Source organism: Poeciliopsis prolifica, unplaced genomic scaffold (genome assembly GCF_027474105.1).
Source record: "Poeciliopsis prolifica strain line A6 unplaced genomic scaffold, Auburn_PproV2 SCAFFOLD068, whole genome shotgun sequence".
Taxonomy (NCBI): domain Eukaryota; kingdom Metazoa; phylum Chordata; class Actinopteri; order Cyprinodontiformes; family Poeciliidae; genus Poeciliopsis; species Poeciliopsis prolifica.
The window spans coordinates 1619596-1633767 of record NW_026562443.1 but is presented as its reverse complement, the minus strand read 5'-3'; the positions used below and the strand labels follow the sequence as shown (position 1 = coordinate 1633767).

Below are 14172 nucleotides of genomic sequence, written 5' to 3'. Positions count from 1 at the left end.
ATAACACTTGAAGACCTTTCATTTGATCTAAACAATTCCAGAGAAGAACCGGCTGCATTTTTAGGGATGTTGTCCTCATAGAGGGTGAAGCTCCACCCTCGGCTCCAGTCTTCTGCAGCCTCAATGAGGTTTTTCTCCACCGTCGTCAAGAAGTTACTTCATCATGATGATGCCATTGCTATGTTACACAGTAGACATACTGTGTTATTCAAGATTGTCTTATCATCATCGGTAGCTTTTTGGAAAGAGGCCAAAAAATTCAGTGTCCTCGTCCGTTTGGAGCGTGTTCCTCCTTTCTCTCTCTCTCTCTCTACATATATATATATATATATATATATATATATATATATATATATATATATATATATATATATATATTATATATATATATATATGTGCATGTGTGTATGTGTGTGTGTGTGATGACACACATTTATTAAAGGGTGAGAAGGGTCTTATGCAGCATTTTAAACAGTTATCAGGAGGCGCTGTGGAGAGATTCCAGCAGATTTACGGTTGTAAAAGAATATGAGGTTGAACATATGGTTCACTCATAATATGCACAGGAAAACCTGCCAGCTAAGCAACATTTTTGGCATGTATACTAGCGTACACTAGAGTGCATCATCTTTCAGTCCAGTATGCACTTATCATGCTGAAATGAAAGACGGCGGTGTGAACATCTCTGGACCCACTTTGTGGCAGAAACATATTTATTTTAAATAACATAAAATGAATCCGGGCTTCATGATGAAGGCAGTTACATGACATTTAAGAATTACCACAGGTTACATCTAATTTGTTGCATTTATCCCACTCTCCTAATTTTTTCAGATAAAAAAAATCAGAATTCCTTCTGTCTCTGAAAGAAGCTAGTCCAGCTTCATCTCTGCTCTCCGCTTTTGAAAACAATGTTTGTCTCTTTAATAAACTCTATTAGGTTTTGTTTTCCACTGCTGCTGGACACGTTGTGCACAACGACCGCTGCATCGATGAAGGAACACAATTAGCTTAATCAATCCTAATCTTGTAACCTTACCCAGGTCAATATTGTTGGAAGTAATGGGTAGAGACAATCTCTTTCATCAAGCCCTCTGCTCATTAAATCAGATCAAGAGAATTCAGAGAACACCCAGAACAAGAAGGTTTTTATTGATTCATGCGGAGCAGGAGCTGTGATTAACAACATGAGACACTTTGGGTTCCACTCAACCGCTTCCAGATCAACTGGACTTTCTGGGGGCTCACATGTGACTTTTGTGAAGTGGCTGAAAGACTTTTCTTTCAAGACAAGAAAATAGCAGGTATATTTTCTCAACAGTGATCAGCACGTGAATCATACAGGGCAAATCCATAAACACACAGCATGGATTGAGCTGAGAGTATGAAATCCAGCCGAAGTGAAGCATGAGTTTATCCGGGTATGATGGTTTTAGGTTAGACTGAGAAAATCTGCATGACATATTTTGATGTACTTTAAGAATCCTGTGGCTCATTAGCTGCGTTTCCTTTCCAGATGTACGCAGAACTCTTGTCTGTGTTGCGCTAATGTCGAAAAAACACAATTTCGCAATTGAGGTGAAATTGAGGTGCTAAATGAAAAATACAGTCAGCAACTCATATGAACAAGTTTGTTCACACTGAGTCATTAAAAAGCCAGTAGATGCTGATCATGTGACTCGTGTGATGCAAAAAGTCTTTTCATTGTAGTTTTGCGAAATGAACCACCTTATCCTCACACCAAGACGTTTTTATCAAAAAAGGTGTTTTTTCAAAACTGACATGTTTCCGTTAAGCATATTTATTTTTTAAACTGTCAAGTTGCACGATTATATTATCAATGGAAATGCAGATATTATATTTAAAGTGTGACCTCTGACCTTTCATGTGTTTTAGTCTCAGGGCAGAATAAATGTCAGCTGGTCAAACGATTGCTGCTGGTCAAACGATTGCTGCTGGTCAAACGGCTAGCGATTGGTTGACTTAGAAGACATTTAAAGAATAAACAGGAGAAGAAGTTTTAAATATTTAATAATGGTCTAACCTGAGACCTAAGCCTCACTGGAGGAAGTCAGGGAAGATGGAGATTTGTTTAAGATTAGGTCTTTAATGGGGCAAAGCTCAGCAGCTGGACGTAGTAACACTGCTCTGAAAATCCTAATATTCCTCATATGTATGTTAAAAAACACCCAAACATTACTTTATCTTGGGGTTTGCAACTTCATTTTTTTCTTGTGTGAAAGGACAGCAATTGTAATCAGTCAAAACAGGAAGCTTTAAAATACCAAACTGCTGAGATGATCCTGTCAAAACCGACATGTAAATTATACAGGCTGTGACCTGAAGAAGCAGCTGAATGTTTTGGAAGATCACCGCTGAGTGAAAACACATCATCAGGGGGATAGTAGGAGTTTCTAAATGTTCAACAACACGTCGGTGGCAGTTTGTGACAGAAAGAAAACGAGCTGATTTCTCAGGGTTTGTTGAATGAGAGCAGGTGAAAATCAACAGAAATCCATTCCAGGCACAAACCAAATGTCTGCTTGTTTTGACGGTGAACCTTTGACCTGCGTGTGCACATCAGTGAAGGAAGAATGACAAACAAATCATGATTTGGCATTGAAATCTTGATTTATGTGACGTGACACCATGAAAGAAAGGAAATAGTCCAAATTTACTTAATCCAAACAAAGCAGATGCAGTGAACATGAGGTCACTGGCTGGGTCAGAGCAGGCAGAACCACAGCCCAATCCATTTCAGTCATGACTCAATTTGGCAAATTCAAACTTTCTGTAGTAACCTTGGAAACCATGAGAGGTTGAGCTTCTCGTCTAGCGGATATACCACGATATGAAAAATTCACGGTTTCAAGCCTATCCACAGTTCCTGTGGGATTTGATTTTTTTTTTTCCTGATCAGAGATTCCTCTGTTTAGCTGTTAGCTATGAAAGTTCTCTGACGGCTGATTGCTCCGGACTTCCAGTCACCCCGTCTGAAGGAATCAATGTGGGAATACTTCAGCTGTACTGAGAAGACAGATGGCATCTTTGCAGAATAACGGTGTTCTGTGTGCAAAACATGTTTACGGACAGCAGCAACAGCAGCAACTCTAGAAGAGTGTTTAAGACTTGTTTGTTTCACTGGTAAAGTTTAAGTGAAAACAACCGAGAGTTTAGGTAACTTCGCCATACATATTTTAGAGCAGTATATTGTTGTATAGACATTTACATTATATTCTATATTTCATTCTTACTTATGTCAAGCATATTGTGTGTTTTCTGTATGCCCTGCTGCCCAGTAGTTTCCCAATTCTGGGATCAATAAAATACATCTTACATTAATTAACAGATACTTCTGCTACATTTTATTTACTTTTTTTAAGTTCAACATATCAAAAAAAAGAAGAAAAAAAAAAGTAAAATGAGTAAAAGCAACAATATAGCAACAGTAGGAATATGTGTTGCTTTTCTGTTCAAATGATACAGCTCTGGGGAGTAAAAACAACAACAATAAACATTATAAAAAGCAACATGTTTGTGGCAAAAGAATATTTTTTACAACTGGTCACAAGCATCAGACTTCAGGACACATGGTTTTAAACTACATCCTGAATTCAGGTTGAAATTTACCAATAGTACATTTATGAAGTAAAACCTTAAAGAGTCATTTCTGTCCATATTTGTTGTAAATAAATTACCTTAAATACAAAGAAAATAGACCAAACCATTTTTTTGACTCATCGAGGCTATAATGAACCAAAAGTCATGAAAACAGCAACTGCTGCTCCTCTGCAACTCCAAGAGAACACATCAACTCTCATCTTGTGGACTCGGTCCCTAGAATACCCCAGAGGCCTCAGGGTTCCACTCAGACACAGCCCACACACTCCCACTGCAGGCTGATGCCGCCCGCCTCAGTAGTAGGTGCACCAGTTGCTGTAGTCGCTGGGCATCAGACCGCCGGTGATGAGCAAGATCAGGTCCACGAACCACCAGATTCCCAGGCCTCCCAGGGTGAGCAGCTTCCCCACGGCTGTGCCTGTGTGGCCCAGGCAGAAGCGATCGACGCCAAAGCAGCCCAGGAAGAAGGAGTACAGCAGCGTGGTGATGAAGTAGTGTCCTGTGTATCTGTGGAGGAAGCAGAAGATGATTTAACAGCAGTTAAATAATGTCTGTTTCACAGGTTAATATGCTGCAGCAGTGCAATAACCTATGGTGGTTCCAAAAGTGAGTAAACAGTGCCCTCTGGTGGGGAAGTATAAAAAGTGTGTTCAGCCTGCATTCCAGCAACAGCAGCAGTTTGTTGCACTTAACCTCCTAACTGAGCCATGATCGCCACGGTAACCACAAGAACAAATCAGGACATAAACAAAAGAAAAGAGACAAAACCAGCTCTGAATCCTCCAACACATGCTTCATGATGGGTGCAGCAGCAATGACAGCGAGGGAACAACGTGAAAGCTGGAGGCCATCACTGACTTCATGTGTTGATCCAGGTGAGAGTCAGCCTCAACTCCTCGGATCAATACTGACAGGCCTGAAGGACTCCAGCGGACAAAACAGGGCGTGGTCTAGTTATCAAAATCCAGGTGAACCAGGGGCTGACTGGCCTCACTACAGGATTGCTGGTATTGGGCTTTTTCTAAATAATTCCAGCAAACCTCATTTTTATAATGCAGGAAAGCAGAGTCAGGGTTAACTAGACAAAGCTCTGTTACAACCTTGGGCGTATAACTACGTGTGTTTTATCAGCATTAACATCGTTAACAATATCAACAAACCATCGCAACAATGCTTGGATACATTTTTCTCCATAACGCTTTACACCAAACTCCCCGATACTCCATTCTATGTCTGGATGGAAGTGAACGAGTACAGCAGCACTGAGCCGTCTGGGTCGCCTCTTACTTGATGCAAGGCACGTCGCCTCGGAGGAACTCCCGGGGTCCGGCACATTCTATGTCGTCCAGGGCGGTGCAGATGACCTGGGTGTGGTTCACTTCTTTCTTCGTCTGTCCCCCCCACTGAACAAGAGCACAACGTGGAGATGAGCTGAGGGTTTAACGACCGAGACGCTCTCAGAGGATGGTACTGACCCAAACGCAGCCGTGGCCCATCTCCTGGTAGGCGCTGTAGTTTCCTGCATGGTCCACCGGATCCTGGCAGTAGATGAACTCCTCAGGCCTTCAGCACAGGTGCGGCGTTACAGAAAAACCAAGAAGGAGGAAAGATTACACAACGTAGAGAGGGAGAGATTCTTTTAGCAAGACAATCTAGTATGAGGGCGTTAACCATCTGCTCATTTGCTACTTGAGATTTTGAGATGCTGATCGGCTGCTTCTGGTTGTAGAATCAACCTTATTGCCATAGTTATACTTTCCAAAAGGATTTTATTAAAGCAAAATCCTTCCAGAACCAGGGACTAGCAGGTCTAAACATGCAAGGATTCAACCCCCAAAAAAAGGAAAATTAGTAAAAGAACCAATCAGAGCTAACATGGCATAGCTGCTCTAACATGCTGCAGTCATTCTAAAAGATTTTTATGTGGGTTGCTTTGATATTTTAACTTTGGCAAATCCAATGTGTGCTGTCAAACAAATCAGTTTTAAACTGACAAATGGGAAATACCATCAGCAGTTATATGTGACCACTATCAAGATTTTGTTAGGGTTTTATTCGTCAGACATTCAGAGAGATTCTAGAACAGGGGTGGGCACTCCTGGTCCTCGAGGGCCGGTGTTGTGCAACTCTTGGTTGTCTCCCTGATCCAACACACCTGAATCCAACAGCTGAATCACCTCCTAAATGCAATCAAGTTCTCCAGAGTCCTGCTAATGACATCATTATTTGACTCAGGTGTGTTGAAGTAGAGCTACATCTAGAAGTTGCAGGAGACCGGCCCTCGAGGACCTGGAGTGCCCACCCCTGTTCTAGAACCTTCAGCACCACCCAGAGAAAGAACCCGGGGAATCCTTAAATTAAGCTCCACGTTACCTTCAGACTACTAAAAAACAACATTCATGCCAGGATGGGTTTAGCAGGTAAGCTGCAGCAGGAAGTACGTCACGGAGACAATAAAAGCTGAAACCTTGAACAAGGAACGTAACTATTTTCTCTACATTTCCATTTAAAAGAAAAAAATCTATATATTTTTTTAACAAATACGTGAACTGGTTTAGGCTCTTGGTTACCATGGAAATAGTTCCAATGTAACAGATTCCCCCTCTGCTCTGAATGTAGCTAGCAAGAGCTAACGATGCTAGCTTCTGGGTTACTCACAGATGGCTGCAGAGGACGACTGGGGACGGGGGCCTGTACTCAAACGGCTCCGTGTTGTTCTCCGCCGGGGTTTCATTCTGCGTCGGCTCGGGCGGCTCGCTGGAGGGCAGCGAGGAGGCTCCCTGTGTGGGAGAAGCAGCCGGAGCAGCGGTGGAACCTGCGGTGCTCGAGTTCTGGGAATGAATTCCTTCCAGACATTGCAACAAAATCGCAGCAAACAGCAGCAGGAACTGTCCGCAGAGCAGGATGTAGCTGACTGAAATCATGGTTCCCCTCAGACAGCAGCGGGAATCCACAGAAATTGGCTCTGCATCATCACAGAGGTACCAAACAGCCTCTCCTTCTTGATTGTTTTTCAGAGATTCTTCTTCTTCCTGTTTTGAGTTTATTGACTTTTGGACGCGTTACCGCCACCAACTGGACTGTAGTGTGAAGTAACCACTTAATTAAGAGGACTAATTCGGGCTGAGACATATAAAGCCTTGAAAAGCTATTACCCTTTGAAAGATTTCACATTTGGTTTCATAACACACATTACAAAATTCAATGTTACTTACTTGAATTTCATTTGGTTGGCCAATACAAAGATTAAAATAGTCAATTTGTTTTTTTTTTGTTTGTTTTTGTTTTCCAATAAAAATCCCATATACCACAGCTGGCATTTATATTCAGCATATAAGTTTCTACCACATTGAGTTCAAGATTATGGTATCAAGAGTTATTTCCATAGTAATACAGTAGAGCCAATGAAATGAAGATGCTGTTACTATATGTGTTTTTAACCAGAGTGAAATTAGATGTTCAGACACTGTTCCCACATTTTGCCTTGGTTGATTTAAATAATTAAAAATTATGACACTTTATATAACATGTGAAGTATTGTTATTCATCTTAGGTTGCATTTACCCAGATGCTACTAAAAAACAGGGGACCCTCTTGAACAGTTACCATTTGTAGAGATCAGAGCTAACATGTTTTTATTGCATCATTTGAAAATCAATCAATGGAAACCATAAGTTTAAACATGAAAGAGATTACTGTCATTCAGTTCATGCAGCGTCTAAGAGAATGCCGTTCATTCATCCTCTGAGTCTACACTGCAGGCGGTACGGAGGACTGGGACATTAAATCACATTTAGTCTCAGCAGATCAGTCGAAATTTGAGTCAGATTTCTCCCCCTGCTGGTAACTCTGGCTTGTAGGAGCTGAAGCTGCTTTCCTTTGATGGGAGAACAGATGTGGATAAAACCGGAGAGGAGAATAAACTCTGTGCAGAACCTCTGGGAGAGGAATTGGGATCCAGTATGGACTGCGTGACCGGGATCTGGTGCCGGACTGACGAACTCATGGGGGAGTACGGGTAGAAGAGAAAGCCTCCATATGGTGGGAGGCTCATCACATCCTGCACGGTAGAAGTAAAGAAAACATTGTGAAGTGTTTGCCACGTGGCTTAAAGGCTTTTAATCCTCAATTTACAGTTAGATCAGATTAAAACACTGGAAAAAGCAAATGTGGAGGGAATTAAACATCAGTTTTTAAAAGCACAGATTTCATTTGCAAATTAAAAAATACAAACTTGATTTAGACTGCTAATCTTACTTAAAAATGACTATAAATTATCTGCAGTTTTTTGATTTAATCATTATCATTTTTGCTTGTATTCAATTTTAGGTAGTTTAGTCCCCGAGCTGATAATGAAGTCCGAGATGCCTGTTGAGCTCTGTCACCCAGAGGCTGAACCGACTGGGCTGCTGTCCAAGAAAAAGGGTTCAGTCTCCTCCTTTAATCTCCCATTGCAACCATTTACAGGCGCCTAAACGTTTGATCTCACAAAGCCCCGCCTTCCTACCCCCAACCCTGTCACTTATCCACTCAGCTCCCCTAGACTAGCGGCAGCAATTAGCGAACACCTGGTGGAGCTGCCCATCTGTTGAGCTCACCACATGAACTACTTCTCAGTCCAAGAACAGTCGTGTTTGACATAATGGAGGAGCACTGTTGTGATGACATGCTGAAGGCGGAGTGTCGGAAGGAGGAGGAGCTTCTTAAAGAAACAGAGCCTCAATTTCTAGGCAAAGTAAAATTTCTTTTAATTCTTGTTTGGTATGCGTATCATTTTTATAACAATTGAAGTAAACGTAGTAACTTGATAATATTTTACAGCACAGTGTGTCTGGAAAATACATAGTACTGCCTATTTAAATTATGGTTCTGTAAAACAAACCATATAAATTTTTACAAATGGCCTTGATTTATTTTATTTATTAGGAAGAGTTCAAAAAAAGTAATCAGTTTACCAATGTGATAAAAAGTAGTATGCTCTGTCTGAATTTATTTTACTTATGTTTCTCCCTGACATGACTGAGGTGTGTGGTGTTTGCTAACCAGCCGTCTGAACGTTTTTATTACATTTAATCTCTAAAGGATCAAATAAAGGTGACTGATTCTCCTGAACCAGTCACCAGACACAAAGAGACACAAACCCAGTTTACCTAACAGTCATGTTTCAGGAAGTCGGAGTACCTGGAGAGAACCAATGTATGCACAGGGAAAACATGCTAATTCTATGCAGACAGAACCCAGGCTGGGATTTGAACCCAGGACCTACTTGCTCTAGCAACAGTGCTCTATCAGATAGTGTTTCAGCTAGATTCCTGTCTTCCCCAGTGAAAGCCTTTGGTTGGCTGCCTCGTACCTGGAGCCCTGTGTGCTGCTTGAGGGCGACCGACAGCGGAGTCCCAGCAGGCGCTGCCGGTCTGAAACCACACCGCAAGCCTCCATCAGCGGCACATCTGTACCAGCTGTTTACTTGTGTCAAATGGAGGAGATGGCCAGAGGCGTTCACATCCAACAGGTGTCGGTTAAAGTCCGGAGAGTAAACACAGTTGGGTGCAAAGCTGCTGCAGAGTGAGCGCTCCCTGCCTGAGTCCTGCTTGCCGCGCATTACATCACTTCTGATGGAGTTTTCTGTGGGATGGGAGCCCTGCAGAGTGAAGGAAATCCCCGACTGGTCTCCATGATAACTTCTAAACAGCTTTGGTTCAGGACACTCCTCACTGTTAAAGCTTTTGTCGCTGTCACTGTAAGCATCTGGTGGGAACAAAGACGCTGGTTAGGGAAAGTCTCACAAACTGAGCGAAAGCTTTCCGCACCTGAAGACTTGACGTCACCGCAGTCAGCTGCCGGAGCACACTTCCCATCCGCCTCTCTGCACCTTCGTCCAGACTGCTGGGGCTTCCTGATGAAGGAAAAAAAAAAAACAACACAATATTTTCCCTGATATAAAAAGTTAAAGGGTTTTAAAATCTGCTATCAATCAGAGGTTAAACATGAAGCTTATTACCTAAGCACTATCTGCACTTTAAGTAATTCAGTTCACAGAAATCCAGAAGCATTTATTTGCATAAAGAAAAAAAAGAACAGAATTAAGCAAACAAAAGAAGAAAATATTTTATTACCATGAACATAAAACTGTATTACATATTTGATTAAAAGAGTAACAGTGCTTTGTAATATTAGTAAAGTCAAAGTACAAAGTATTATGAAGTAAAACTTCTCCTAAAAGCATTTTTCCATTTCTATTTTTCTACTGTCTGCTGTTTATTATCATTTGCTGTGTAAGCTGTGCTGACTGCTTCTTACTGTAAATTATTCCCTACTATGCTGAATTAAGTATTGGAAATTAATTACTTACATCATTCCATTAAAATGAAAAAGTGCTGCAGAGACTAAAGCTGAATTTTAATATAAGCAAGACCTCACCTCCATATTTTAGGCAAATATAGAAATATTTTTCTACCCATCAGTCATTAAACTGAGGAACTAATCCCTCCCAGGTTCATAGGTCAAGTCCAGTCTGCATGTAAATATCTAAAGCTGCAGCAGCACTGCATCTCCATCTCACCTCTTCTCTCTCCGTCCGTTCCCAGTGTCCCGGAATCCTTTCGCAAAAGGGTTGTTGTCAATTTTCAGTTGTGTGATCTGTTCATATGTAAAACACAGACACTTCTTTAAAAATGATGTCCTTATGGTGACTAAGTTGTACAACCAAAATTTCAATGAAGGTGGGGTGTAAAAAAATAATAAATCAAAAACAGAATATTATTCAATTGAATTCATTACAAAGACAAGATATTTAATGTTCCCTTGTTTGGAAATAGATGCCTGCAACGCGTTGCCTCTGACCTTCACCAACGAGCCAGCTGGGTGAAGTGTCTTGCAACCATAACAACTCAGACTGAAACTGGCAACCCACCGATTACAGGACCGGCTCCTATCACCTAAAAAATTGAACAGATTTCAGCAGAATGAACCGGCTGACGATTCAGACTCTCACCTTGTCGTTCTGGTACGCTGTCACTGCGATGAACTGCGTCTCAGCGAAAACGTAGGTCCTGAAGGTGCTGCACGGAAGCTTCAGGATGTCATGGGCCTTCACTATGTGGAACCGCGGCTGGTATTTGTGCATCGAGTTCAGAATTGTCTGTGCAAGACAGATGAAGAACAAATCAAATGAGTTCAGTTTTTTTTTTTTGTCAGGATCCTTGGTTTTGTCAATTTTTTTTTTCTTATTTGCGCTCCTAGGTTTCTTATTTCTGTTAGTTCTGCCTTTATCCACTTTTACTCCAGTTCCTTATCAATGATTCTAGTTATGCTAATTTCTTATGTCTAGTCCGTTTTTAGTCACAGCTGAAACACTGACGTCCCTTAAATCTTGACTAAAATCCTGCCTGTTTAGAATTGTATTTGATACGTAATCAATTACAAATTTAATGATGGCTCTTGACTTAATGTAATGTTTTGATTGTTGAGTCTATGTTGCATGACTTTGTCTTTTTGTGTTTGCTATGATGTAAAGCACTTTGAAATGCCTTGTTGCTGCTGAAATGTGCTTTACAAATTAAATTTAATTGATTGATTGTTATTTTAGTTAGATTTGTTTTGTTTTTAGTTATATTTTGTTAGATTTAGTTTATAGTTCCCAGTGTGGTCTCCCTGGCCCCATGTCACTTCCTGGTCCTCTCTCTCTCTCCCCTCACACCCAACCAGTTAGCTCATCAACCCCGGTCTATACTGTTCCAGCTTTCACTCTCCCAGTATTGAATCACATCTCCTATTCGCTCCTCACTGGTTCCTCCTTCTACTTCTTCCCTGATTTCTCCCCATGTCTCCTTGCTGACTTTTCATTGTGGATTACTTTTTGTTCGACTCTGTCTTCCTGGGCTCCATGTGTTTTTTGTAAGTTTGTGATTTACTTTTTAATGTAGCATTTTACTTATTAAATGAAATAGTTTTCATTTGCTGCTTATGGCTACTCCACTCCTTGCTTCTGTCTCTCTGCACTTGGGTACAACATGAACCATTAAAAACACTGACACCTTTATCATTTTGAAAACATTGCTCTCAATATGTCTGTAAGCCTTTTGGAGTAGCTAATTGTAACTAAAGCGCTGAAAGTAAAACTTACAAATCCATGCTTATCGGAGATGTTGTTGGTCAGTTTTAGCTTGTGGAAGTTGACCGCTTTGGACATCCACTGTTCTCCTGTGGCAGGACTGTCCGGGTGGATGTACATGCGTCTGGGCATCTCCGGGTCCGCCTTCCCGGCCACCGTCCAGCGCGAGTTGTGGAACTTATACCTGCAGTCATCCGCGGCCACGATGTCCATCAGCAGGATGTACTTGGCCTTCCTGTTCATGCCCGTACACCTGGCTCTGAGCGGCGGGAACATGCGCCTGGCAGGAAGGAGAGGAGATTCACCACGAGACATTACACCGCGCTCCGGCTCGCATGCGTAAATCTGGACTATTTATTTACCTCCCGGATTTAGTGATGACCATCTCTGTGCAGTGTGTGTGGAACTGCTTCCAAAGGTCAGCAGCTTCCAGGGACACCCGGGGCTCCTCCTCAGCCATGTCAGCGCTGTCCATGAGTTCAGGCCCGCAACATGCCAAACCCCGCCGCGGCTCAGGATGGGTCAGCCTTCTGGAGGTCAGAGTGGGAGCGAGCAACAGAGCGGGCTCTGACAGGAGAGTCCCAACTCCTGATGGAAAACTTTGAGCGGCCTCTGGGACGCAAAAGCTACGCATGTTCTCCAAAAGAAACTTTTACGCACGACTCTGATTGGCTGGAACTTTTACGCAGCATGGAATCCTAAACGGAAAAATGTTAATCTATAAATATATATAAAAAAGTTAATGTAGAAAGTCGTAAACTAATAATAATAGATAAACTCGATAACGTTTACTTTGATCAGTCGCTCCTACTCACAGATCAGTCTGTGCACCGCGATGCTGTCCTCCCTGCCGTGTCCAGCCTCAGAGTGAATCCCAGCAGTGGGTGTGGTTTCTTCTTAATGCGAATAAAAAAACTGCTTCGTGGTATTTCCTCCCACACAAGGTGCTGCGTTAGAAAGTTTCTCGGTTTGGTGCAGAGGGAATGCCCTCTGCCAGCGGGTGTCCCGACTGGATAAGTCGACTCTGGGTTTGGCTCCAGGCTTTTTACTGCTCAGTGCTCCGCGGCAGCGCAGGAACGTCCTGGGAACTTTCCGTGATGCGCGTCACTAGGCCAGCCACCCTTAATTAAAGCTACAGGGTCTTGGTGGGCAGGGAGGGGTCACCATTAGGAAATGGGACGCAGCAGGAGGTCAGCTTAAAATGTTCTGTAGGCTATTTCATTTGATTAAACACAAATCAAACTGTTTCTATCACGTTCAGGGAAGAGGATGTGTTTCCTGAAATTAACTCCACCAATGAGGGTCACTGTTATTTTTATATACTCTTAATTTAAATTTTTTATTAATATTGATTTGTTCTTTTATGCAAGGAGTTGGACTGATAAAACCAACCTACCTGCCTACCTATCTACCCGCCCAGCACCTTCTTGTTGCTTGGCAGCTGTGCTACCTACTGTGCAGCCCTGGTTCATTAATTTGATTTAAACCTGAGAAAAAGGTCTGGAAAATGAAGTCATGCTAATGGACTGGGACTCGGTTATACTGGTCTCCTGGTACAGTAACACAGAGCAGGAGATGCTGGACGAATTTGGCTCTGAGACGGTTCAGAATCCATGTTTTAAATAACTTGGATGTCTTGAATCTTTATTGTTTCCGTCCAGTACTGGCTCCTATATGAACATCTACAAGTGTCCTCCTTTTTGCCCCCAATGTAAAGCATTGGTATTAGACATAATAATCAGTTTCGTTCATTTTATTAACTGTGGTGTAACAAAACCCCAAAACTGAGCCTCCTGCCTTTGATAAACAAAGACTAGGAGAGGAATTGCCCTTTTCCTAAAGTTGACTAAAACTTGTGTTACTCTGCTAACATCACTGTGAAATTAGGAATCACCTCACTGTGAAACTTTTGTCTTAGATCTTTGATGCCTCTTTTATCTGGTTTCTACATCACCATACCTATTTTCTATTTTTTTTTTTTCAGACGTCATTAAAGATATGCAGCGGGTGGTAAAGCGGGTGATGACTCAATCTTTTTCTGGCAGGGAAGCAGGGGGAAATCCCTGCCTGACCATCGGCCATCTTCAAAGCACCAGGCGGTAATCTGAGGCAGGCTGGAGGGTCCTGGTAAACAAGACGCCTTGCTGTTATTTGTGGCTTTGGCCCACAGGCTGTCCCTAAGGATCAACCTGCAGATCTCCTCTGGGTCGGCACCCAATAATACACGCCCCGGTCACGCTCAGCCCAGCTGAGCTCCACTCAGCTGGGCTGAGTCGCGGGGCGTTCAGAGGGAAGTCGATGTGGTGGGAAGGGAAATTCCTTTCACAGGAGGGTGGCGTCTGAGCTGAAAACTTCTACCAGGCAGCAATGGTTTTAAAGCCCAGGCAAATTATTGGTAAAAAAAAAAAAAAAAATCATCTGATTCAAAGACTTCTCTT

At 42.2% G+C, this 14172-nt stretch overlaps 2 protein-coding genes across 3 annotated transcripts; both read right to left on the bottom strand.

The window, feature by feature from the left end:
• Window positions 1–1120: 1120 nt before the first annotated feature.
• Window positions 1121–6668, bottom strand: tm2d2 (TM2 domain containing 2). The gene is made up of 4 exons (XM_055020564.1): window positions 6280–6668; window positions 5097–5184; window positions 4909–5024; window positions 1121–4128 (listed from the first exon to the last, which is right to left on the bottom strand). Exons 1-4 carry the CDS (start codon window positions 6543–6545, stop codon window positions 3915–3917), a joined length of 684 nt encoding a protein of 227 aa, XP_054876539.1. The 5' UTR covers window positions 6546–6668; the 3' UTR covers window positions 1121–3914.
• A 632-nt stretch (window positions 6669–7300) lies between these two features.
• Window positions 7301–12720, bottom strand: LOC129351617 (T-box transcription factor TBX2-like). Of its 2 annotated transcripts, none has more exons than XM_055020560.1 (8): window positions 12527–12720; window positions 12097–12432; window positions 11747–12014; window positions 10616–10762; window positions 10184–10260; window positions 9432–9517; window positions 8975–9369; window positions 7301–7681 (listed from the first exon to the last, which is right to left on the bottom strand). In XM_055020560.1, exons 2-8 carry the CDS (start codon window positions 12366–12368, stop codon window positions 7445–7447), a joined length of 1482 nt encoding a protein of 493 aa, XP_054876535.1. In that variant the 5' UTR covers window positions 12369–12432; window positions 12527–12720; the 3' UTR covers window positions 7301–7444. The 2 variants fall into 2 exon arrangements, with proteins under 2 accessions (XP_054876535.1, XP_054876534.1); XM_055020559.1 differs by having other exon boundaries at window positions 12550–12720.
• Window positions 12721–14172: the final 1452 nt, after the last annotated feature.

Excerpts from the sequence above, each read along its gene's own strand:
- LOC129351617 (XM_055020560.1), bottom strand. The coding sequence starts at position 12,368 with ATGCGTAGCTTTTGCGTCCCAGAGGCCGCTCAAAGTTTTCCATCAGGA. Across the intron at positions 10,261-10,615 it reads CAGCGTACCAGAACGACAAG|ATCACACAACTGAAAATTGA; the intron begins GTGAGAGTCTGA and ends ACATATGAACAG. Across the intron at positions 9,518-10,183 it reads AACGGACGGAGAGAGAAGAG|GAAGCCCCAGCAGTCTGGAC; the intron begins GTGAGATGGAGA and ends TTCCTTCATCAG.
- tm2d2 (XM_055020564.1), bottom strand. The coding sequence starts at position 6,545 with ATGATTTCAGTCAGCTACATCCTGCTCTGCGGACAGTTCCTGCTGCTG. Across the intron at positions 5,185-6,279 it reads GTCGTCCTCTGCAGCCATCT|GCCTGAGGAGTTCATCTACT; the intron begins GTGAGTAACCCA and ends CCTGTGCTGAAG. Across the intron at positions 5,025-5,096 it reads TGGGCCACGGCTGCGTTTGG|TGGGGGGGACAGACGAAGAA; the intron begins GTCAGTACCATC and ends GCTCTTGTTCAG.